At 40.5% G+C, this 26,336-nt stretch overlaps 2 protein-coding genes across 2 annotated transcripts; both read left to right on the top strand.

Annotated features, from left to right (window-relative positions):
• Positions 1-807: 807 nt before the first annotated feature.
• LOC131202235 (mitochondrial ribosome and complex I assembly factor AltMIEF1) lies at positions 808-17,237 on the top strand. Its single transcript, XM_058191016.1, has 3 exons — positions 808-929; positions 15,333-16,078; positions 16,992-17,237. Exon 3 carries the CDS (start codon positions 17,017-17,019, stop codon positions 17,227-17,229), a length of 213 nt encoding a protein of 70 aa, XP_058046999.1. The 5' UTR covers positions 808-929; positions 15,333-16,078; positions 16,992-17,016; the 3' UTR covers positions 17,230-17,237.
• A 40-nt stretch (positions 17,238-17,277) lies between these two features.
• Positions 17,278-24,525, top strand: MIEF1 (mitochondrial elongation factor 1). The gene is made up of 5 exons (XM_058191001.1): positions 17,278-17,416; positions 18,880-19,028; positions 19,241-19,421; positions 19,710-19,972; positions 20,470-24,525. The coding sequence occupies exons 2-5, from the start codon at positions 18,885-18,887 to the stop codon at positions 21,274-21,276; spliced, it is 1,395 nt and encodes a 464-aa protein (XP_058046984.1). The 5' UTR covers positions 17,278-17,416; positions 18,880-18,884; the 3' UTR covers positions 21,277-24,525.
• Positions 24,526-26,336: the final 1,811 nt, after the last annotated feature.

The following is a 26,336-nucleotide window of genomic DNA, read 5'->3' as shown; positions in this document are numbered from 1 at the left end:
ACACAGCTGCAATCCTATGCAACCTGGCCTTCTGAATACACTGCTACAGTATAAGACTGGAATGTGTGTGCTGCATTTTCAATGGGCATATACTGTATATAATCACAATTTTAAATATCTCTTTCATCTCTGTCATAGCCTCTCCTAGTACTGTGAGGAAATTGATGATACTTTTGACCAGCCAGTGAGTTGTGTTTTACTTATCAGAATATGATGCAAGATTTTAAAGAGAAAAATGGGGTCTGCATGACTTTTTGAAGAAGCTACTATTCAGTGGTGGGATTCAAGTAATTTAACAACCGGTTCTCTGCCCTAATGATTTCTTTCAACAGCCAGTTTGCCAAACTGCTCAGAAAGTTAACAACCGGTTCTCCCGAAGTGGTGCAAACTGCCTGAATCCCACCACTGCTACTATTCCTGGTGAAAACATAGTCTACTGTAGTGGGAAGAAGGAGAAAGTATCTGAAATTATGATTCATTAATCATTAATCCAGGGCCAAACTGTGGTTGTACCCCACCCCATCTGAATTTGCTCTCAAGATGAGTTTGTACCGGTCAGGTTCAGAAATATTTAAATAATGGTATATACCTCACACGTAATGCTAAGGTTTGTTTGGCTTACTGTTTATTTATTCTTGCTCTCAGTTACAGAAAACCTCAATGTAATATATATTTGCTGAAAGTGTATTGCATTCATGGCCCATTCATCAAGACACAAAGAACACAACACAATGAATGATTAAGCAGAACCAACATATGAAATAAACCTTTTTCATTTCCTTGTAATGCAGATGCGTCCAGAATATTCCTGGGATATCTCAACTGAATGGAATGGAAGCATACTTGCCCTCATAACAACAGTGAAGTTTAGAATCCGATCAGAAGGACCTGATATGGTAGTATGCTTTTAGGGTGTGTCATTTAATGAGGTGAAAATTAATTTTTGCAATTTTTTTCAGTGAGGGATTCTAAAAAATATGTGTTTTTACACAAAGAATTCAAACCTGCTGTTATTTTTGCAATTGTACAAAGTTTAGCTTGGTATGGTAAATCCACATCTGATCATATAACCCACAAAAGTATCTTGCAATGCAAATACTGTTAACTTTATCTTCTCAAAATTACATTTTGTGCTATAAAAATTAAAGTTTTTTTCTGCATGAATCTTATCTAGATAAGCAAAAAATAATCCATGCAATCATAAACTAACATCAGAAAGCAATTATCTGACTTACAAAAATGTTTAAGCAAGTTTCATAAAGTCTTGTTTTGATTCGTTCTTCAACATCAGCCACTGACTTGCTTCTTGGCCTTTGATATAACCTTCACATTTCTCATGTATATACTCTGCTTCCTGCCTCTGTGATCTGTTTCACATATCTCTCTTGATTGGGCATGACAGGGCCACTGTGGTACTTACATTGGTTCATCAATGAACTTCTTTATTTCTGCTGTAGTCAGTTTGCACATCAAAGGTGGCTCATATAAACCTTCAGACCACTCAATCACCTCCAACAGAGTGGATGCTCTGGCATTGATTAAAGGCTTTTTTCTTGCACGTACAGAAAAATCTCCCAGTGCATCATTGTCTGCACCTCTCAAGTCAATGATGTTTTGCACACCAGCTCTCCTCTCTTTTTTATTTTAAATAATTTTTATTTCCATTTTCCAACATCATATTTATGTACAAACTATTATCCAACATTAATCATTAATTTTTATTTATTACTAATTCAGGCCTGCCCGATTGCCACTTCCTTTCTTCACAACCTCCCTCTCTACCCTCTACTACTTTCCCATCCTTCATCTCCTTCACTTTACTACTTCCTCTCCTCCTTCTCCACTCCTCCCTTCTTCCACCCTATCTAACCTTCTTATTCCCCTCCTCCTTCTCTACTGTTTCCTACCTACTTTCTTCCCTCCTTCTACTCCTCTCTCCTTTTCTTTCTGAAATGGCAGTCGAGCATCCCCAATATCATTTTAAATTTTAATTTCATATCCTCAAAAATTACTGTACATTAATAATCAATCCCTGTATCATTTCCCCCCCTCTTTTCCCCCCTCCTCCCCCTTCCCTTCCCCCAGACTTCCCAGAGCAAATACCGGGTATTATGACCAACAATCACAAGCTAAAGTATACAAAATATACATAACCTCCCACCTTTAAAAATTTGAAACTTTAGATCCCCTCACAATAAAAATAAAGAGATAGGAAAGAATAATAAAAAGACCAGCTCTCCTCTCTTGAATGTCATCTGAATACAAGAGTATCTTGATTATCATTTCACTGAAAGCATACCATACTGAATGGTTGGCAAAACAGCATGTACTACAGCCTTCTTTTGCAGTCTGACTTACTGCAGCTGGAACAACACATGACACGGGACTTCAGTCCACTAATATTTTACTTTGATGTTGAACCAGCAAGGGTAGTACACACCAACGATGTATTCCAAAACCATGTTTTAAAGCCTATATTTAACAAAGCCTATTTGCAGTTATCAACCAGCATGAATGGCTTATAGGGCCAATTTCCAGAACAGCCAGTTTTGTGGGAAGTTCTCCTGTCCTTATTGCCTGCGTGATCCTGTATCCATACGTTTGATCAGAAGAGAAATCCTTTACAACACTGTCGCTCAGTGAAATGAGAGGCTCACCATTTGAAACTCTGGTGAATGAAGGATCAATGCCAAGTTCTGTTGCAGTGTCTAGCATGTTGACAATTTTACATGCCCAGTTGTTGTTAGACAAGGTCTTCCCATACAATTTTGTGATTAAGTGTCCTGGGATAACTCATTTGTGTAGTATGTACACACCAACCAGATCAACTTCCAGTTTATTTATTATTATTTATTTAATCATATTTATATACCGCCCTATCTCCCGAAGGACTCAGGGCGGTTTACAGGCACTTAAAAAACACATAAACACATAAATACAATATAAAAACAATTAAAAAACTTATTCTATAAGCCCGTTAATTAAAATATAAAAATAAAACCCAATTAAAACCCATAAATTTAAAATCTAGCTCAGTCCTGCACAATTAAATAGGTATGTTTTAAGCCCGCGGCGGAAGGTCCGAAGGTCCGGAAGCTGACGAAGTCCGGGGTAGTTCGCTCCAGAGGGTGGGAGCCCCACAGAGAAGGCCCTTCCTGGCCGCCGCCAGACGACATTGCCTCGCTGACGGCACCCTGAGGAGACCCTCTCTATGAGAGCGCACGGGTCGGTGAGAGGTATTCGGTAGCAGTAGGCGGTCCCGTAAATAACCCGGCCCAATGCCATGGAGCGCTTTAAAGGTGGTCACCAAAACCTTGAAGCGCACCCGGAAGGCCACAGGTAGCCAGTGCAGTCTGCGCAGGATGGGTGTCATGCGGGAGCCACGAGGGGCTCCATCTATCACCCGCGCAGCCGCATTCTGGACTAACTGTAGCCTCCGGATGCCCTTCAAGGGGAGCCCCATGTAGAGAGCATTGCAGTAATCCAGGCGAGACGTCACGAGTGCGTGGGTGACCGTGCATAGGGCATCCCGGTCCAGAAAGGGGCGCAACTGGCGTACCAGGCGAACCTGGTAGAACGCTCTCCTGGAGACGGCCGTCAAATGATCTTCTAGAGACAGCCGTTCATCCTAAGTTGCGAACCCTCTCCATCGGGGCCACTGACTCGCCACCGATGGTCAGCCGTGGATTTAGCTGACTGTACCGGGATGCCGGCATCCACAGCCACTCTGTCTTGGCGGGATTGAGCTTGAGCCTGTTTCTCCCCATCCAGACCCGTACGGCCTCCAGACACCGGGACAGCACTTCGATAGCTTCGTTGGGGTGGTCCGGTGTAGAAAAGTACAGCTGGGTGTCATCCGCATACAGCTGGTACTTCACACCGAAACCACTGATGATCTCACCCAGCGGCTTCATGTAGATGTTAAACAGTAGGGGCGAGAGGATCGACCCCTGCGGCACCCCACAAGTGAGGCGCCGCGGGCCGACCTCTGCCCCCTGTCAACACCGACTGCGACCGGTCGGAGAGATAGAGGAGAACCACCGATAAACGGTGCCTCCCACTCCCAATCCTCCAACCGCGCAGCAGGATACCATGGTCGATGGTATCGAAAGCCGCTGAGAGGTCTAATAGGACCAGGGCAGAGGAACAACCCCTATCCCTGGCCCTCCAGAGATCATCCACCAACGCGACCAAAGCCGCCTCCGTGCTGTAACCGGGCCGGAAACCGGACTGAACGGGTCTAGATAGACAGTTTCATCCAGGTGTAAGGGAAACTGATATGCCACCATATTTCTACAACCTTCGCCGCAGCGAAGGTTGGAGACCGGACGATAATTACCTAAAACAGCCGGGTCCAGGAAGGCTTCTTAAGGAGGGCCTCACCACCGCCTCTTTCAAGGCGGCCGGAAGACGCCTCCACCAAAGAAGCGATCGAATCGCCTGAGCCAGCCTCGTGTCACCTCCCGAGTGGCCAGCACCAGCCAGGAGGGCACGGGTCCAGTAAACACGTGGTGGCATTCAGCCTACCCAACAACCTGTCCATGTCCTCGGGAGCCACAGGGTCAAACTCATCCCAAACAATATCGCCAAGACCACCCTCGAGCATCTCACCCGCGTCACCGCAATCTTGGTCCAGACCATCCCGAAGCTGAACGATTTTATCGTATAGATAACCGTTAAACTCCTCAGCACGTCCCTGCAACGGGTCATCCCGCTCCCCCTGGTGTAGGAGGGAGCGAGTCACCCGAAACAGGGCGGCTGGGCGGTTATCTGCCGATGCAATGAGGGAGGAGGCGTAGCTACGCCTCGCTTCCCTCAATGCCACTAGGTAAGTCCTAGTATAGGACTTCACTAGTGTCCGATCAGCTTCCGAACGGCTAGACCTCCAGGAACTCTCTAGGCGTCTTCTCCGGCGCTTCATCCCTCTCAGCTCCTCGGAGAACCAAGGAACCGGTTGGGACCTGCGCAGGGTCAGAGGCCGCAAAAGCACGACACGGTCTAAGGCCCCCGCCGCGGCCCGTTCCCAGGCTGCAACAAGTTCCTCAGCCGAGCCGTGAGCCAGACCCTCAGGAAATGGCCCAAGCTCCGTCCGGAACCCATCCGGGTCCATCAGGCGCCTGGGACGGAACCAACGTATCGGCTCCGTCTCCCTGCGGTGGTGAATGGTGGTCAGAAAGTCCAGGCGAAGAAGAGAGTGATCTGACCTCTATCCAGTGTATGGCATCACCTTCACAGCCAGTATTAACATTTGTAGAATCTCCTCCAATGGCCTCCAGGCTTTTGTCAATGAATTTCTTCTTCATGAAATACATCAGATTATCTGCAATCACTTTAACAGGTTTTCCTGTTTTTGAGCCATTCTCTGGAGTGAAATGATAAAGATATCTTCCACCTGGCTCACTGCACACAGAATAATGTTCTTTGATGGTACTGGGGAATTGCTGGTCTGAATTGTTTGCTTTCAGCATAACTTTTGTTGCATCCTTAAGGCTGTCAAAGAAGATGCATTCTATTTTGCCCTTCTTACAGAGTCTATCAAATTCTTGAACTAGGGACTTCATAATTTTTTTCTGGGCTCTCTTGACTTTATTGTGGTCAACTGCAAGTCTCTTGTCTTCTTTGGTGATCAAACCAGCATCTATGAAGGTGGCGGTGGCACATAGACCAACACTGTATCTTATGCTCTATTCTGCATAGTGACTTTTGTTATTTCTAATCTATTGTATTCTGTCTTTTCTTTTGAAGTAGAAGGCATGCATGTTTGGTCTAAGGCATCTTCGTAACTTCTATCACATTCCTCTTCATCTTCATCATCTATTGTCTGGTCTTCATTTTCATCGTAAAAGATAATTACTTCATTTGTCAGTATTGAAATGTCTGCTTATATTTAGCGAGCCTTTGTCTTTCATTGTCTTGCCACGTTTGCCTTTTGACTAGTTGTTTCTGCTCGGGCACATCTGGGAAATCAATCTGGTGTGATCCAAAAGAACCAATCTTGTCTCTCTGACCCTTAATGAAAGCAAGTTCCTTCAATGGTATCTTTGTCTTCTTAGGGCAGTAGAGTTACTGTGAGTTTCCTTTTTGCACCCAGCAGGGCAACCAAATTTGGCACACAGAACAAATTGACACTTGCAGTTGAGGAAATCAAACAGTTTGTCAAGTTTCACAGTGAAAATCTCTTTGATATCTAGCTTTCCTCTACCAAGAGATAAGTTTTTGGCTTGATCCCAGCTCACTTGGATCTTTTTCAAGATTGTCACTCATGAATTTACAACAGGAGTCACAAAAGAACTGTTAGCTCATTCCCACTTTTCAAGCACTTTTGGATATATGTCTCTTGCTAGACTGGTTGCTGGGTAGTTTCTAGCATTATTACTTTGTTCTTTTAACAGTCGGCCATATCTGTCGTGTCCCACTCCTCCGCTGACGGCCGGGTCAGGGAAATCCGAATCAGGCTTGCCTCTGCAGCTCTGCCCAAAGTCCTAGCAAAGTCCTCAGAGCAGGCAGGAGACCAGTAAGTGACTTCAGCAAGATAAGTTCGACTTTTGCCTGACTCAAAGACTGCCAGAAAGTAGATCCTTTATATAGGCCATGGGGTGTGGCTCCATGACTCAGCACTCATTAAGGCCTGCCCCTCCCTTCCTTCTGTTGCCTCCGCCTCTCCAATCTTCTGATGCGAGGATTACTCCAATCAGCTGTTGTTGGGAGTAAACCCTCCTCAGGCTCACCTGCTGTGGAGGAGGGGGAGGGGTCTAGCTGCTCCGTTTGCCTGGGCATGGAGTCAGGGCTGGGGCAGGGAGATGCTCCTTCTTCTGCAGTTTGTGTGGGCATGGAGCCAGGACTTGGGCCGGGAGGCATACATTCCTCAGTGTTCGGGAGCAGGTAAGAAGGCCCCGGCTGCTCTGAGGGCGGGCAAGACACAACAATATCTTAGAATGTCTCGCAACGCTGGGAGTTCAGATAGCAACAAGTCTCTGTGAGCCCCAATTAGGTTGCTCATTTGAATGAATATTCCCAGTCTTGTTCTTTTTTTAGAATCCATTACAGATCTATTATCACTCTCACAGGAAACGAGGCCAGCAGTATTAACACTCTCAGACAAAATAACATTTAACAAAAAGAAAAAGACAGCTGAACCTATGAAATGAAATAAACAAAATGTTAAAATGTTATGATATTTATGTAGTTATTTACCAAGCACATCTAAATTATATTAAAGTAACCAAAATATATTTACAACCCCCAAGGTATGTCGCAACCTTTGAGCACCCCTAATGTTTGGAAATCAAAAGTTGAAAAATTTGACATGCCCTATAAAATTGCAACAAGTTCTGCCAGAGCCAGAATAAATTAAGCAAGCTAAGGAAATAATGGTTTCTGAATGTAATTTCTGTAATGTGGATTTGACCAGGGTTTTGTATTTTAGTTCCTTCAAGAGACTTGGTCTGTAATATCTTAGTCAGGGACTAGACACTAGAGGGAAGATGGCAATTTCTGTGGCAGGACTGAAAGAATGAACAATAGAATGACAGCTGGCAGCAAAAGTACACTTAATCATAGCACCAAGATTTGGGTGGAGTTCAAGACCACAGTCCCATTACTATGGGAAAAAACTGAGACTAAATTGCTTCTTATGCTTGAGGGGCTTTCTAGAACAGCGGTTACCAACTGGTGGTCCATGGACCACTGGTGGTCTGCGAGAAAATTTTGGTGGTTTTTATAAAAATTATTTGCATTTTTTTATATTGCACTAAATCAGGGGTCCTATGTGCAATGAATGTTTGTGTTACTGCAGAGAGTCTCCCCCCTTTGGGGTCTTTTTTTGTGGGTCAGAGGGGAGCAGAAATTCTGACTGGGGTCTGCTTCGGCCTCCTGGTGCCGGGGTTTGGGCGAAAGCTGGAGGGAAGCGCCGCTGGTGGTGAAGAGCCGGAGGGCCTTGTTTCAGTGGGACTGCCTCATGGCCTGGAACTGGTTGACCATCTCAGCCTGCTGAGCCTCCAGGCGCCAGTTCCTGGCCTTGCACTTCTGCAGATCTTCCCTCTGCTTGGAAAGCTTATGCTTGTAGTCCTCAATGAGGTGCTTCTGCTGAGCCTCCTTCTTGGTCAGATCCAATTTGAACTGAGTCAGCTGTTTTGCCAACTCTTTCTTGTGGTGGCTGCTTAGTTTCAACAACTGTTTCCTGTTGGGGCCCTAAGGAGCCCAGGTGAGCAGGCGAGGAATGGCTGGGTGGGGAGGGGTGAGTAGTGGCTGGTGAGGCACCCCTCAATGTGAGTGACATTGAGCTGACCACGCCCACCCATTCACATGACCAGCTAGCCACACCCATGCAGCTGGTCATTAGGCAGATCATATTAGTGGTCTGCAGGATTTAAAATTATGAATGTATTGGTCCCTGAGGTCCAAAAGGTTGGTGACCCCTGTTCTAGAAGATTCTTAACATCTATTTGACTGTGGCCTGTAGATTTGCACTATCCAAACAAAAGCAGCATTAGAGGAAAACAACATTCAGTTCAGTAAGTAGCTGGTGCGGACCCTTCTTTAGCACAAAGAATGTGTGTTTACAGAGGTAAAAATCAAGATTTAAATCCTTTTACTAGACTGAATTTCTTATGAATAACTAAATGGAATGGACATCAATGCCTAGGAACCTTGCTGCTGGAAGAAAGTCTGAAATATATCTGCACAAATATCTTTTTAACATAGAAACATACTTCATTGCATTCCAATATCTTTTTAAAGACCCTCTTCTGTACTTGCTAGTTTATTAGATAGCAGATGACAAAAGAGTGTACGAAGGGAGAAATATTAACATTATGATAATTATTTTTGTAAAAAAAAAGACTCCTGAGGTTGATACTTTTTAAAAGAGGTTTTGAATTATGAATGTAATTATTGGTTATATGACTTGCTTTGGTTTGTGACATTATATGGTCATTTTAATAACCATTTTTTTATTTCTTACTCTGATTTAATACATAGAACTATAAATGTTTTAAAGTAAATTGATTATAATCCATTGTCGTCTGATTGCAGTGAGAGTAAATTGAATAAACAAATAAAAATAAATAACATAAAATCTAAGGTTTTCCACAATTCTAGTAAATTACCCTTCTTTGCCCATCAATACTGAATCATTGTCACTGTCTTTTTAAGGCCCTTCTGAAACCCGGTGACCTATAGGGGTTGCTATATAACTGGCCATCCCCTTTGCCCTATTTCCAGATTACATACAGTACAGTTCCTTACCTCTTTTTCTGAACAAGTCTGAACTCTGCTCTAGATAATTCCAATATCAACAACACTTCCTCTTCACAATCTATGTGTCTTATATACTGAAAACAAGAGCAGGGGTGGGATTCAAAAATTTTAGCAACCAATTCTCTGCCCGGTTGCTGAGTGGGTGTGGTCACGGTGGGCGTGGCCTACTTGGCCTCTTGCACCATGGCGGGGGAGAGCATTTTCACCCTCTCCAGGCTCCGGAGGCTTTCCTCGGGCCTCTAGGAGGGCAAAAACACCCTCCCCTAGGCTCCGGAGGCCGGAAACAGACCCGTTTCTAGGCTTTTGGAACTTCCAGGAGGCCTGTTTTTCACCCTCCCCAGGCTCTGGAGGCTTTTTTTGAGCTTCTGGGAGGGCGAAAACAGCCTCCCCAGGGCTCCGCAGTCCCTCTGGAGGCCGGAAACAGGTCCATTTCCAGACTTCCGGAACTTCCAGGAGGTCCATTTTTCAACCTCAGAGTGCCTCTGTGCGGGCCCTACACTTACCTGGCATCCAAAACGGGCTGTGTGGAGACTCCTGGGAGGGGAGAGGTGGGTGAGATCCAGCTGGTTTAGACTGGTTCAGGTGAACCAGTTGTTAAAACTCTGCCCAGTTCGGTGAACTGGCTAATCCCATCACTGGCTGGCCCCACCACCACCCATTTTTCAGATTATTTTTTGGACCTTTTATGGGCCGTTTTTCAGCCATTTTTGGCCATTTTGGATGTTCAGTAGTAGTAAATAGAGAGGGAAATTGAGTCAAAGACGTCAACAAGGTACAATTTCCCTATTTATTTACTACTACCGAACATACATAACGGCTCAAAAACGGTCTGAAAATGCCCCCAAAACAGGCTGAAAAATGAAGATTTCAAATCTTCAATTACTTCTCTTGAAGCTGTAAAACAATCTGGATTTGAAAAGAGAAGAGGAATTCATAGCTTGTGTAGGCACAAATCTTTTAAACATTTGCTGGCAAACACAAAGTGAGCCTTCACCCTAAAGCATATTCCCCCTTCTGAATTTGGATTATTACACAACCATATGAAATAGTATAAAATTGCACTATTAAGAACAGTAACACCTGGACTATAGCAAAACTTTGTGGGAAAAAATAATATAAGTTCTCATACCCCATATATAGATTATGTTGAACAAATGTAATGTCTTTGGATTGATTTAAAGCCAACATATGAAAATAAGGAAAACAAGAAAACTTCATCAAAAACTTGAATTGCCATGTTGTCTTCCTAAAGTCCTCTGCTCCAATTACAATTTCTGTACTAATACATTTTACGTTCAGTTTTAGAACCAATTCTGAGAAAATAAGCTTGAAAGAGGATCAAAAATCCTTCCACCCACTTGGACCTTTTCCTCATATCAGTACATCAGTAATGGGGTGGGGCAGGGAAGGCATCTTAAGTATCAGTGTAAAAGTCCCTTTTTTCCAGTGATAACAGTTCTAGGATAAATCAGATCAATAATAAAGTTTGTCCATGTCTCTCTCCTGCTCAGGTTTTCCTCATTATTTGACTATTCCAGAATATAAATAAAGACAGAGGAGGATGGTTTTATGATTGGAAGAACTTTGTGTCTATTTTTAGGGTCCCATACTATAAATATAGAGAATGGAGGACAATTCTTGTGATTGAGAGAACTTTGTGTCTATTTTTAGGACCAGAATGATCACAGCTCAATGACAGAGCACAGATATTGCATATTCAGGCAAAGCAGAGCTGAGGAAAACTTCTGCTGAGATCATTAACTTCTCATTAATTATGGTCCTTGAAGGTGGGGAAATAAGTGATCCTTAGATGCTTTTCTATATTTTTATGCATAAATCATGTTTCTATTAGAGTTCTCCTTTATAGATACGCTGTTCAGGATAATCTGTACAAAAAATTTAAGGATACCAAAGCACAGATCCCTAAAAAGGATCTTAATTTGCCCATTTCTGAGAGTTTTTCAAACTTGCAATCCTAAAATGTGTGGATTTCCAGAATTGCTGGGACAGCATTCTGGAAGTTGAAGTCTACACATCTTAATAGTTGCCAAATTTGAAAAACACTCATCTATCAGAGCATCTAGCTCAGGGTTATCCAACCTTGGCAACTTTAAGACTTCTGGACTTCAAAATGGGCCAAAAAATGGGCAGGGGCGGGGCCAGCCAGTGGTGGGATTAGCCCGAATTGGTCTGAACCGGCTGAATCCCACCTCTGTCTTTGAGGCGAGTGGCCGGGCATCAAGACTGGGTGTGATGAGTGACGTCAAATTGGCCACGCCCACCCAGTCACATGACCACCCAGCCAGTCATTAGGGCAGAGAACCGGTAGTTAAATTATTTGAATCCCACCAGTGATGGAGACTCTCCAAAAATTGCAACAAAATTGATGCTTGTAAATTATCAAATGCACAAAGGTTAATATTAACTGTATTTAATAGTTTTAGGTAAATTTGCAATTTTGTTCTAGTCCACACTATTTCTTTCAGTAAAACCTCTGGCATACCACTCAATGGGAAGTGCCTATTCCTACTTTCATTGGCATCCTTCAGTCTCAAAAGACTATGGTATCATGCTCTGGAAAGATGTCCTAAAACAGCAACTAGTGTGATTAAAAAGGCCAATTCAAGAGTGGCAATCTCTACATTGAGGGCAGATACATTCTGTCCCCTGCCCAGCCCCCAGATTTCGCTGGTTCCGGGACTGCCTCTTTGCCTCAGCCTGCCGAACAAGTATCTCTTCGAATTGGAGAAGGCCATGCTGCGTCTTTAACCTCCAAGCTGAATGATCAGAGGTCAAGGTTTCCCAGTTGTTAATGTCCATTCCCAAGGCCTTTAAATCCCTCTTGCAGATATCCTTATATCACAGCTGTTGCCTCACTCTGAGGCACTTTCCTGCACTAATTCTCCATACAGGAGATCTTTTGGAATCCGACCATCAGCCATTCTCATGACATGCCCAAGCCAGCATAGACATCGCTGTTTCAATAGTGTACACATGCTAGAAATTCCAAATTCCAGAAATTGAAGATTGTGCTATTTGGTACTTTGTCATGGCAGGTAATGCCAAGAATATGTCAGAGACAAAGCATATGAAAGGTGTTCAACTTTCTCTCCTGCTGTATGTAAAGGGTCCAAGACTCACTGCAGTACAAGAGTATGCTCAGGACTCAGGCTCTATAGACCTGGATCTTTGTGTTTTCCATCAGCTTCTTATTAAGCCATACTCTCTTTGTAAGTCTGGAAAATGTGGAAGCCACTTTACCAATACATTTATTCAGCTCAGTATCTAAAGAGAGAGTGTCGGAGATAGTTGAGCCGAGGTACACAAAGTCATGGACGACCTCCAGTTCTTGTGCAGAGATTGTAATACATGGAGGTGAATCCACATCCTGACCCATGACTTGTGTTCTTTTCAGGCTGATTGTTAGTCCAAAGATTTGGCAGGCCTTGCTAAAACAGTCCAAAAGTTGTTGAAGGTCTTTGGCAGAGTAAGCAGTAACGGCAGCATTGTCAGTGAAGAGGAAATCCCGTAAGCATTTCAGCTGGACTTTAGACTTTGCTCTCAATCTAGAGAGATAAAGAATTTTCCATCTGATCTGGTCCGGAGATAAATACCCTCTGTTGCAGTTCCAAAACCATGTTTCAGCATGACAGCAAAAAAGATCCCAAATAAAGTTGGCGCGAAGACGCAGCCCTGCTTCACTCCACTTCGAATGTCAAAGGAATCTGATGTTAAGCCATCATAAACTACAGCGCACTTCATTTCCTCATGAAAGGACCTGATGATGTTGAGGAGTTGAGGTGGACATCCAATCTTGGGGAGAATTTTATAAAGGCCGTCCCTAGTAACCAACTCAAAAGCCTTTGTAAGATCTATGAAGGCTATGAAGGCTGTCTTTGTTCCCTGCATTTCTCCTGCAATTGTCTAAGGGAAAATACCATGTCAGTAGTAGACTTGTTGGCTCAAAATCCACACTGTGATTCTGGATAGACTCTCTCTGAAAGCACCTGGAGCCTCTTCAGTATGATACAGACAAGCAGCTTCCCTACAACTCTAAGAAGAGAGAGGCTGCGGTAGTTGTTACAGTCCTCTGTCACCTTTGTTCTTATACAATGTGACAATATTTGCATCCTTCATGTCCTGTGGTACTTCATCCTCCCTCCAACAAAGACAGAAGATTTCATGCAGTTCAGTGGAGATATTCTCTTTGCAGCACTTCAGAACTTTGGCAGGGATGTTATCTTTCCCAGGTGCCTTGCCGGAAGCTTTGAGATTACCTAAAACAGCACAAGTATTCATCTTCCATATTTTTGAGTATGTTTAATCCAGCATACATTTATAAGACACTGTCTTATTCTTTGTCTCTCTTAACTAATGAATTCATTTTAGAGTTTTGAAACTGTCTTTAAACTGTAGATCTCCTGGCAGCAAACTCTGGTTAAATGTTGGACTTTGTTCCCTATTTCCCCTCCTCTTTTGAGAATAACACGAACAGAGTTCTGGTGGTCTAAGAAACTTATACTCTCTTTTCTGGCATTTTGATTGGTCTTTACAAAAATTCTGCCCCACGGAAGGTTTTCATATTCATAGATTTGGAAGCTTTTCAAAATTTTCCATAGGTAAGTTCTCTAGGAAAAGTAAGCAATTCTCTAGGCCCTGGTATAATTTCTCACTCTGGTGCCTTCTGTGTCTGTTTAATGTCCAGTATCCCTGATGCAGAGACATCTAGGAAAGGAATGTGTTGCGCTCTATTTAAATAAAATTCACATGATGAACATTTTTAGAAAGAAGTTCACATTCTTAACTTAGGAAAGGAAAAACTATATATCCTACTTTTGCTGCATTTTAGTCCTAATGAGAATAGAATTAAAGCATGCTCAATTAGTCTTTGTCGTTTCCACAAGTAGAACTAAATAGAAAAATATTTCCTTCTTAGCACCAGGGAAGGTCTAGTTCTATAAAATCCTATATTCCCAATATTGTAAGATACCCTTAATGTTTTGTCAGTTTCTGCACCAAAAAGCAAGTGGAGTACATGCCTCCTTCCACTGCATGTTTATGTTCTCTTAATTTGTTCTGAAAATGTTCTTTGTCCATAAATCAGCCAAAAGGTGGCGCTGTTGATTTGATTCAAGCAAGCTCCCTAATCTACCACCAGGAAAAGTGCTTCATGTGTACCTCAGAAATCCTGCTGCTGACTTTCTATCACGTTGTTTTGTCTCTATGATCTCAAAGTTCGATGCTCAAAGCAAACTTGAGTTTCATTCCAATACAAATTTTTGATCTTCTTTCTTCTAACTCCTATGCGTATACTCTCCCAACATGCAACTTGAAGATTATTATAAAAAGAAATAAGACTTCCTTGTTGACTTTTTGTGCTAACTAGTTTTCTCAAAGGTTGAATATGTATTATTAATACTGAACACCCTAATGAATTTCCTGTTAACATTTACACTTCATAGTGTGGGTATAGTTATGTCAGATTGCAGGTATTAGGTATGTGACTGACAATTCAGTCCTATAGGCAGTGAATTCAAAGGAGTTACTCCCAGACAAGTTGGATTCAGAATCTATTTGGATACTGCTTAAATTGTGAAGAAAAATAAACTTTTGGCCAATTCCAATGTTTCTCAGTTCGCAGAGGCTGAGCTTACATAGCTAAAATGCAATTGGCAAGAATTAGAAAAGAATCCCATAGGCCAGTGGTTCTCAAAGTGTAGGCTGGGGGTCCCCAAGCCTCTTTCAAGGGGTTAGTGAAGACTAATAAATGTTTTAAAATGTCTCTGTTTTAAATTATGAAATAAAATATCAACAGATATATCCCACAGAAGCCAAAGCTGTCTGGAGTCCTCAAATGTTCTTAAGAATGTAAAGGTGACCGAGACCAAAATATTTGAGAACTGCTAATGTAGGCCATTGAATCCACTTTTTACCCTATAAAATAAATCCAGACCTACAGTATTTTTTATATACTGAACTTAATAAAGCAGATAATTGGCTCCAATTATATAAATCAATAGAATTGTTCCTAAGAAATTCCTAGTAATGCTCAACTTGTTTTTATTCCTCTGCAGCTAAAGCCCATCAGAACTATTATTTTTTGTCCTCTGTGACAACAAACATTAAACCGGACGAATCTCGGTAAATCTCGGAAAGTCCATTTGACTTGGAAAACTCCCGACGACCCAAGCCGCGGCATCCGAGAGGGAAATCCTTGTTATTATTTGAGTAATGTCTGGGTTTGGGGCGTTCAAAAACGGGAATTCCAAGAAGGCGATGGAAAGACAACTCTGTAAGGCAGAAAATCCTGGTCGGGCGGTTGTACTTTTTACGCCTCTCGAGGGCATCGGCGTGGGAGAAGTGGAGTGAAATTTCGAACTATCCGGACGACCGCTAGACGGCAGCAAAGGCAGAAAAAAACGCAACCCTTCGCCCCCGGAGGCGTTCAAGGGTTCTTGCCTCCTTGATCCGGTCATCTGAAACGGACTTTCTTCCAGAAGTCTGAGGCATTCCTCCCTCCCGCCCAAATTGCGCACCACCCACACACCGCCTCCCGCGTGTCACACATCGACGGAGTAGCAGTTGAAACTTTTTGCGGAACCGCTCCCTCCCTTCGGAAGGGAAGATTTCTATGGTAAACGACCCATACCCCGGAAGCAAAGTGGCCATATTGTTGCTTGACCCTAGGAACTCTGCCGGTTACGGGAAGAGGCGGGGTTGGGAGCTCTGAAGCGCGGCGGATTTGCTCCAAGGCATCGAAAACCGAGTCCGTTTCCTTTATTGCCGCCGCCGATTTGACGGATTTCCCGCCCTCTCACGGGTGAGTCCCAACGCCTCCAAAATCCTTCCACTCGCCCGTCCGGGCCCTCCCTAGTTTTCCCCTTAAGTGAGACCCAGTTCGGAGTAGCGAAAAAGGGTGTTGGTGAAGGAGGAAATGTTTCCTCTCTTTCTAGATTCCCCTGATGGCCTTTCAGCTTCTTTATGAGGCACCTGCCCCTCTTTTTCTTGAGTGCCCTCCCTCCTTCTCCTGTGGAAGGAGATACCAATCTGAGGATGCTTTGTCATAGTACTCAGGTTTGGGGTCTCGCTTGAGGAGTTCATAACCGACTTTGTGGAAAACATGTCCGTATATTTTTACAAAGAGGCATCTATTTCCTTACCGTTGTGGGAGGTTTAAGTCGAGCCTAGATACTCCTCTAATCGAGGATGGCTCTTTCTCTACGATTGCTAAATTACTGTGCATAACATAGGTTAAAAAAAACCCCCAAAAACATTTGGAGAGCAAGTCAGTTAAACAAAATAGGATTCTGCCCAGATTCCAAAATGTTGAGCAGTAAAATACAACACCACAAGTTTCAGAAGTTGTGATATCTGGGGAAGAAATTGGGATGCATATAAAGGCTTGAAACCCTTCACTCGGTGAAGTGGTATACTATTAAATAGGTAAAAGCTAAACTGGTGAACGAAAGATCCTTGTGCGTTTGAAGCATTCAGATTGTACTGTTGATCATGTATAAAATTAATGTCTATGTATATGAAGGTAATATTTTGTAATGACCAAATATTTTCTTTATTAGTTACTACTGTGCTAGTAATACTAGTGCTATGAATTACTGAATTTATTTTTATGACTAGATTTATTTTACTCATTCTTTTAGAATTAATGAAATAACTGAAGTATAAATTCTGAAAAAAAGTGATTACTTCATTTTCTCTGTTTTATGTATCTTTAGTTCACTGTTCTTCAACTTGTCCTCCATGGCAATGTGGAGCCGTGAAGCTGTGCTAAATCTTTATCGTGCACTGTTGCGTCAGGGACGTGGCTTGCGCTACACTGATCGTGAATTCTATCTCAGCTCGATCCGGAAAGAATTTCGCAAGAATCAGCACCTTACGTCCCCAGAAGATAAAGAGCGACAACTTAAAAAGGGCCAGGCTTTTTTGCATAGCCAACTTGGAGGACTTATTTAGGAAATTCTTTTTTTTTCTTGTCATATATTTCTTTGCTTTTATTTCCCTTTATTTATTTAGTAATTTGAACTGGATGGTCAATATCAGAATTCTGCTGCAAATCTGCAAAAAACAAATCTCTCAAAGTAGCCTACGTATATCCTTTGGAGCATTTCTCCTTCCTTTTTGCAGATGCATTAAGCCTCAGGTAAAATATATGTATTTTGCTATTTTAATTATTCATTATTTGAACAGATAAAAAGCTAACCTGAGTAACTGAGTACTTATCTGAGTAATTGGAAGTTAATTTTTATTTATAGTAATAAAACAATTCTAGCATGCTTGAAATAGGCATTATAAAGAATGTACTATTCAAAGTTAATTACAAAATTAATATTTACACTGGAGAGGATGGAGAAATTTATACCAAATTTTATTTCTGTACTGGCAACTCTTACCTTGACTCCCCTTAAATTCTGGAAATCAGTTTGTCTAAGGGACATCTATTGAAATATTGGTTCATAATTTTGCAGTTCTAGTTTACCTGCATATATATATATAAACATATATAAACATGTATATGTTTCATCTCTTTAACTTCTAAATGTATTGTTTTTTTCTCAGATCTTCACAAAAAAATTTGTGCAAGTATAACTTTTGCATCTACATTTTTTCCCTCCTTGACAGGGTTTGCAATTATGTTTTACCCACTCCTTTTTCAGAAATTCCCTTTCACCATGAAATCCTTTTTTTAAAATTAGTCTCTGCTACTGGGGAATTCTATTCATAATAGCTCTAAGTTTATTAATGTGAAAAAGGGTCTTATTTACATGTCAGATATTAACTAATGTGAGTTTTAGTGCTTGGTCTTGAACAAATCTCACTTCAAGTCAACCTTATCCAGCCTGATATTTTCCAAAGGTGGTTGTTTTGGCTGAACCAAAACAACCAGGTTAAAACTCTGGTTGTTTATATTGAACAACCTTTGAATATATTAATGACTGCAGTGATCTTATATGCTTCCTTCTTAGATTCCTTCTTTGGAAGAATGACTAATTGAATTAAGGAAGTTAATGTCTAGAATAATTTCATATTTCATATTCAATTCCATATTCAATTAATTTCATATTCATATGGCAATCCTTATGATTTATATTGATATATTGATCATCAATTGTGTTGTAAATGTTGTACCTTGATGAACGTATCTTTTCTTTTATGTTCACTGAGAGCATATGCACCAAGACAAATTCCTTGTGTGTCCAATCACACTTGGCCAATAAAATTCTATTCTATTCTTTAAAAAGTAAATCTGATATAAAATTCAATTCTAATTGGAGACCATTCTTGGACTATAACCTTATACATGGAATTGTACCACACCCCCAATTTGACCTTTTCTGCATTTTTCTACATAGAGTTTGCATTTTAATTTTATGGAAAATGAAATTTTTAGTATTAAAGTTTGTGATTTATATTGTATTAAGTAGCATTGTGATTATGGTTTTTACAATTGGAATTACAAAACATGTTTTAAGGTGATATATTTAAAATAAACTTAGCTTCAAATATTTAATCTTAGTAAAAGTCCATGGAATTAAAACCAAATAAGCACCGAATGGCAACCTAACGTTTTGAACAGTGTGCTGTTTGGGTTTTTTTCCTATGTAGGAGCAATGGCAGGCGCTGGAGAGCGCAAAGGAAAGAAGGATGACAACGGGATTGGCACGGCTATTGATTTTGTGTTGTCCAATGCTCGACTTGTACTGGGAGTGGGAGGTGCTGCTATGCTGGGGATTGCTACCTTGGCTGTCAAACGGGTAAGAAATGTTTATTTGTGTCAGAAGCATCACAATTTAAAAAAGGCATACAATATGACATAACATTTAAAATACAAAATACAAGATTAAAAGAAATAATATAGTTAGTAAAGGAATATCAAGATTTATTGAGGTTGGAAAAAATTCAGTAGGGAATAGAGAAATTAAGTCTCATTAGGTCATATAATCAATATTCTACTTTTACTCTGCAGATGTATGACAGAGCAATCAGTGCTCCAGCCAGCCCCACCCATTTAAGCCAGTCAGGAAAGAGAAGCTGGGAGGAACCAAGTTGGCTTGGGTCATCATCACGATTACTGAACCAAGACATGAAGACAAATCTTAGCCGTTCTCTGCAGACTCTGCCCACAGATGCTTCAGATTTTGAAATATGTGAGAAATAGTCTAAAGAAAGAATATACACATTGAATTGACTTTAGGCTATATTTAATGTATTGGCATGGCTTTGTAGTTTGTCTCATTTGATTTTTTTTAATAACAAAAGATGTCTATTGTCCCATGGATTTTCTTTGTCCCTTAAACTTTACACTAGGGCTATTTCGTTTGTTAAAAAATACACGTTCAGAACAGAATAATTTCAGTGCAGGCAATTTACACAAGCATTTTGCAGTGAAATATTTGGCTCTTTTTGAGTTTTTCTCTGTTGTATTACCTGAACAGATTCCATCAAATCTATGAAGCATAAATCACCTGCTAAAAGAAGCCAGGTGGAATTGAAGAAATCCCGCCTTCGGATGTCCTTGCAAGAAAAACTGTTTGCTTATTATCAAAGAAAGGTGGCTATCTCTGTAGAAGAACAGATCAAAGCTAAGCAAGCTGCTGTGGATATCTGTGCTGAATTACGCAGTTTCCTCCGTACCAAGTTGCCAGACATGCCTCTGCGTGAGATGTATCTGAGTGGTAGCCTCTGTGATGACTTACAGGTAAATTGAACAGATGAAAAGCTTTAAATGTTCTTCAGCAAGAATAATGTTGGTAGAGATAATTTATCCCACTGTTCTTAGGGTTATCTCTTGATTTTTGTGTGTGTGTCTAACCTGATCTTGTATAAGAAAAAGCGCCCTTTTTGAGGCCAATATCCACATTTTTGTTTTCTGTGTCTTTTCTACATCTGTTCAGCAAAATATATTTTCAAATTGTTTAACTACAGTATAGCATATTATTTTTAGACTGCCTCTGACTTTAGTATAGCTAAAGAGGATACGGTATTGAACATCACAGATACTGCAACTGAAGTGTTCTTAGTATTCCCAGCTTTCCTTCTGGCCTAGCTTTTCCCAAATTGGTGGCCATATCAGTTGGATTATACCCTTTAATTATGTGAATTCAAGTGCAAACATTTGGAGGGAGGCAAGTAAGCTAGTTGATAGGACCAGTCCTCAGATGTTTAATGCTCTTTTTTATTTCTCTCTGCTGCTAGGTTGTGACAGCTGATCACATTCAACTTATTGTTCCTCTTGTGCTAGAACAGAATTTATGGTCATGCATTCCAGGTGAAGAAACCATTATGAACATCCCTGGCTTCTGCCTAGTACGTCGGGAAAACCCAGAGTATTTTCCTCGTGGTAGCAGTTACTGGGACCGCTGTGTAGTGGGAGGTTATCTCTCGCCTAAGTCTGTTTGTGGTACCTTTGAGAAAGTAGTGGCTGGCTCCATCAATTGGCCAGCAATTGGATCCCTCCTAGATTATGTGATTCGTCCAGTTGCACCCTTAGAATCTCTAACTATGGAGGTCCAGTATGAACCAGATCGGCACCTTCTAATAGACTTTTTGCCATCTGTGACACTAGGTGATTCTGTATTGGTAGCCAAGCCACATCGACTGGCCCAATATGATAATCTATGGCGACTCAGCCTTCGGCCAGCAGAGACAGCTCGCCTGCGGGCCTTGGACCAAGATGACTCTGGTTGCCGTTCTTTGTGCCTTAAGATCCTAAAGGCCATATGTAAACTGAATCCAGTTCTGTGTCGTCTTTCTGCCAGCCAGCTTACCAATGTAATATTACACCTGACTCAAGAAGAAACTGATTGGTCACAAGATGCAATAGCTGACCGTTTTCTTCAGGTATTGAAAAAACTAATTGGTTATTTGGAAGAAGGAATTCTTCCGAGTGCTTTAAATCCCAAGGTGAACTTGTTTTCAGAGCTTACTACTGGAGAAGTAGATGAGTTAGGCTATACTCTGTACTGTTCACTTTCAGAACCAGAACTTCTGCTGCAAATGTAATGGCTGCCTTAAGTATGAGTTAGTGTTAGAACTACTTGCCATGACAATTTGTCTTCTGAGTGACCTATGCACATCTTGCCCTGGTTATTTTGCAAGTCTGCCTCTGCATTTTTATTGTTATTAAATAGGAGTGGGGGGCTTTAGATTTCCTGGTGCTACTGGTCTAGTTCCACTACACTCAAGGAATTGAAGGAAGAAGCAACTTTGAAGATCTGCTCAATTTGTGATAATGTTCTTATTGATGTATCCGCTGCTGGAGTCCCAACCTGTGCTCTATTTCCTGTAATACTTTATACTTCGCTGCAGTGAAAATTCTTACCTCCTATTTCAAAAGCGTAAAATTGTCACTAATAATTTAAAAAAAACCCAAAGTATAATATTCCTATTGATTGATGATCATTTCCCCCTTTTTATTCTGAAAGTGCTTGACAGAAAAGCTTCAAGAAAAATATTTGTAGCAGGATATATATTTGTGAATTCTGTACATTGACTGTAATTATATTGTCTAGAGGTGGGTTTTTTTCTTTTTAAATAGCATGCTGCTTAAATTTATGTGGCAGAGAGATGATAACCCCATATTTTGAAAACTGAGTGCATATTGTCTAGGATTTGCTGCTTTGCCAGATTGGAGTCCTTCACTGCACAAGCACATATAAGGTCCTCAATACACTCGTTTGAAAAACTGGTAAGCAGATTGTTAATTGATGCAAAGGAATGTAAGAAGAGAAATTTCATATTTACTGCTTTTGAAATAATTTGTCCATGTGTTCAATTGTTTGAGAAATTAGGAAATATCACTAAGGCACAGATGAGGACACTTGAAATAAAAATTCTTGAATAAGTGCTATGACACTTCAAAAAATGTTGTGCCTTAAAATCATAACAAAGAGTAGTTAAGAGGTGACTATATGCAAAACTGAAGAGGGTAAATATGCTTTGGTAGATATAACTTCATTTGCTGTACTTGTTATTGATGGTCAGAGAAGCCCAGTCTGAATTTGAAGCACCTTTGCCCCCCTTCAATTCTGAATACTGCATATCATTAGTGCTTGAGCTTCAAATTATTGACTAGCTGGCAAATGTATGGATACTGACATATAATTCCTGAATGTTTTATCTATAAACTATTGGGCACAGGCAACTAGAAGAAATGACGCTACTGGAGGAACACAAAATAGTTTTAAGTGAAAAATATATACTATGCTGTTTAATTTTAAAGGAGGTAGCATATTATATATTTAACCAGTTTGATCCAATTGTATTCAAGGAACTATCAGCACATTTTCTCCTATGTGATCTTCCGTACATAATTTATATAACCCTCTTCTTAATCTCTACTCATTCTTTGAAACGATACAAGATTTAGGGAGGAGCTTCTGTAGCTATATCTCTTGCTTTGCAGATACAAGCATGGCATGATGAATGTGTAATCTCTTGGGAATATATGATTTGTTAATGTTGCTATCATCTGGTACTTCTTCCATCTTTCCCCAAGGGAAAAAACAAGAGAAGGTACTCTAAGAGATGAAACTGTCAAACCTGCATAACAAGAATTGCTACAATACATACCTGTATGTAATTCTGAGGGTTACCTTGTTTCAAATATCTACCCTCAACATTAAATGGTAGAATGGATAATGAGATAATTTGCAGATTTTGGGAATTGAACATAAATCTTCCATATTCTTTCTGCTGAAAGTGGTGCTTACTAAGGCTACATACGCTTCAGAACATTTTTGAAAGAAGGTTTGGTCCTTCTTTGCATAGAATCACCTGATACTCATTAAAGTAGCCAGTTCTTTTTCAGGGTGCCACTTAAAGAGGTGTGTTAACTTTAATGAATGGAATCTGTAAAGTAGTGGCATATTTTGGAAGCCTGAAAAAATGAATTTAATAAATAGCACAGAGCTGCTAGTTTTGTTGTGCAAGGCTCAAAATGTTCCTTTCAAATCAGTGTCAAAATATAGCTCTAATGCTTGTGTTATTAAGATACTCTTCAATTTAGTTGTAATGTGTAGGCTCCAATTCTATAGCTATGGAGAGTGCAACATCTTTGATTATATTTTGAGATCAGATTGTCTTTTACAGATGGCATATATTGTGGCAATGGAATCAGTATTAGCCTAATTTAAGTTTCAGTGTTATAGCCAAAGACAGAAAGTTGAGTGCTGGCAATTGTAACCTGGGAAATACTTGGGAATACATTCCTCTCCATTCCTCTTCCTGCTGTATGAGTTGATGAACACCTACAGAGACATTATGCGGTTAGAGACTTTTCTGTGAGGCCCATTGTTCGTCATCTTTGCTCCCTTTTTCCTTTTGTCACTTAGTCTGCTGTTTGTTTAGAGCATGAAAGCAAATCATGAGGCAAGACTTAGAAGAATCCAGTATCTCTTGCATTCTCACTTATCTATTACTTTTAAAAATTGCAAAAACATTTTATTAATTTTTTAAAAAATTGTTGTAAGGTTGTATATATATTGTATGTAGCTTTAAGCAACTATCCCTGTGACAGATGCCATTTTGATTTTTATTTCACTTTCATGTCTTTTAACTCTCGTTTCCTACAAAACAGTGATGAATTGGGATTTTTTTTTCTTTAAAATATGTAAAAAGGATTTCATGATAAGACTGATTAACACAAATTGCCACTGCCATCAGTGCAAAATTCGAGCTGAAAGAAATGTGTTTACTCTTCCTTTCTATTGAGGGTAATATACCTTGCATTCTATGTGAATCAGCTTGTGTGAGGCAGCTGTATTTCCCTGGAAAATTCAATTTGAAAACTTAGTATACTTAAACTTACAAGTATTCACTTAAATTGTATGTGACAACTTCCTACTGGCAGGTTTAGTTTTCAGCTCTCAGTCTGTAAAACAATCAGAACATAGATATTGATTCAGTAGTATGAAGTACAACAAATTTAGAACAAACAAATTGTTCTAAATCACTGGGAAGTGGGAAGCCAATGAGAGCAGCTGATGGTCTCAAGCCAATAGCCCAAGTCTGCTAGTCCTGGAATATATGTTAAGTGTCAAACCAATCAGTAGGAACTGCAATTATGACCAGCTAGCTGAATAATAAATTTGTCTTCACTTGGCACTGTCGACCTCCAAGGTTTGATGAAATACTTGGGATATTTGGCCAGGCTGAAATGTATGAGGGTTGGAGGAGGGAATTCTAATGGTCTGTAACAATGCATAAAAGCTGTGAAATAAAATCCTCCACAACCATGTGGCTCTTTTTAAATATATGTTGGCACTTTTTCTATATTATTTTTATGAAGAGAAAATGCAATCAGATAATCATGAAATTACCTTCTTCATTTGGAACACTTAATGATACTAAGAAAAATATTCTCAAAGTGAATCTTAATACTATGTCTAGAACTAAGCATATGGTTAGTAAGCAAGTACAGTAGTCCTTGACTTACTAATCATTTGACTAGTGACCATTCGAAGTTATAAAAAGTAGCATAACTATTTTTCTCATGACCGTTGCAGCATCCCCATGGTCATGTGATCAAAAATCAGACAGTTATCAACTGGTACATATTTATGACAGCTGCAGTGTCCCAGGGTCATGTGATCACCTTTTGTGACCTGGCAAAGTCAGTGTAGAAGCCAGATTCACTTAACATCTGTGGCAAGGAAGTTTGTAAAATGGGGCAAAATTCACTTAACAAACGTCTCACTGAGCAGAAATTTTGGTCATTAGTCAAGGACTACCTGTAATTAGAATATTGCATTTAAAAAAGTAGTTCTAATAAAAACATTGCACAAAAGTATGATACCCCATATGTCAAATTGTAACCCAAAATTTTGTTTTAGCTATCCCAAATCATCCATCCATGTGTCTACGATAAGAAATCGTCCTTGATATGACAGAATTGTATGCAAGTAACACTTTTATGACATAAAAGGATCATCTTGCCTAAAATAGAAATAAGGAACTAAATAAGTACCTCCCACAAGCAGCAATTAAGAGCCAAGGTGGCACAGTGGTTAAAGTGCAGTACTGCAGGCTACTTCAGCTGACTGCTGGCTGCAGTTCAGCAGTTCAAATCTTACCAGGCTCAAGGTTGACTCAACCTTCCATCGTTCCGAGGTGGGTAAAATGAGGACCCAGATTGTTGAGGGCAATATGCTGACTCTATAAACCGCTTAAGAGAGGGTGTAAAAGCACTATGAAGCAGTATCTTAAGTCTAAATGCTATTGCTAATTTGCCTGTAACATGCTTTCTCTACTCTAGTAGAATTAAATAAGTAAAAGTATCGGTAGGTGTACATATTATTGTAAATCAAAGAATTATTCTGGATATTGCTTGAATTCTCCCAGATGTACTATATAAGATAGGTTATAGAAAACAAGATGGTTCTGTTTTGCTACCCATTATTAGAATGAAAGATATGGTGGAGAAAAGGACTTAATAACAAAACTGCAGTGTACTATTAAAATTCAGTTACTTTACTTTCTGTCCTTCATTTCTGATTTTTATTCCCAAGGCTGTTCTTCATATCAGTTCAAATTGTTCATCTGGCAGTGCTCTTTTTTCTATGGAAATATTTTTACAAACTTGCTCTGTATTCATTTTTGACGCTCAGTGTTAGTTACGTCTGCCTGTTATTAGCTGCTGCATAAAAGGAGCTCCTTGCACCATGTGTTAAGCAAAACTAAGAACAACCAGCAGCTGGGTCTGAGTTTCTACTTTTCCGTAACAGTAAGAATACAATTATTTCACAAACTAATATGAATTATGCATTATTATAGAGATGGACTATACTGTTTGTAGAAATAAAGTCAAAAATATTTTATTCAAACATGAGATCTGAATACTTCCCCTATTGGAGAGAGAAAATTACTTGAGTAACAAAAATGCCAGTGAATAGTCTGAAAAACCGTTTGAAGGGAGTAAAGGAAGGGCTTGATGTCAGACTGGACCTGACATCAGGGATGGGTTTCTAAATCTGTCGCTATCGGTTTGCTCATCGCTGCTCACGCTTGTGCAACGCTTCTGCGCATGCACAGAGGTGTCCAGGAGGGTGGGCAGAGCCTTCCGC

The sequence above is a fragment of the Ahaetulla prasina genome, chromosome 7, assembly GCF_028640845.1.
Source record: "Ahaetulla prasina isolate Xishuangbanna chromosome 7, ASM2864084v1, whole genome shotgun sequence".
Lineage (NCBI taxonomy): Eukaryota > Metazoa > Chordata > Lepidosauria > Squamata > Colubridae > Ahaetulla > Ahaetulla prasina.
This window is presented reverse-complemented; position numbering and strand designations above follow the sequence as displayed.

Bases quoted from the DNA above. Each gene is read 5' to 3' on its own strand.
- MIEF1 (XM_058191001.1), top strand. From the start codon at position 18,885: ATGGCAGGCGCTGGAGAGCGCAAAGGAAAGAAGGATGACAACGGGATT. The intron at 19,029-19,240 runs GTAAGAAATGTT...TTTACTCTGCAG, and splicing joins CTACCTTGGCTGTCAAACGG to ATGTATGACAGAGCAATCAG. The intron at 19,973-20,469 runs GTAAATTGAACA...CTCTGCTGCTAG, and splicing joins GCCTCTGTGATGACTTACAG to GTTGTGACAGCTGATCACAT.
- LOC131202235 (XM_058191016.1), top strand. From the start codon at position 17,017: ATGGCAATGTGGAGCCGTGAAGCTGTGCTAAATCTTTATCGTGCACTG.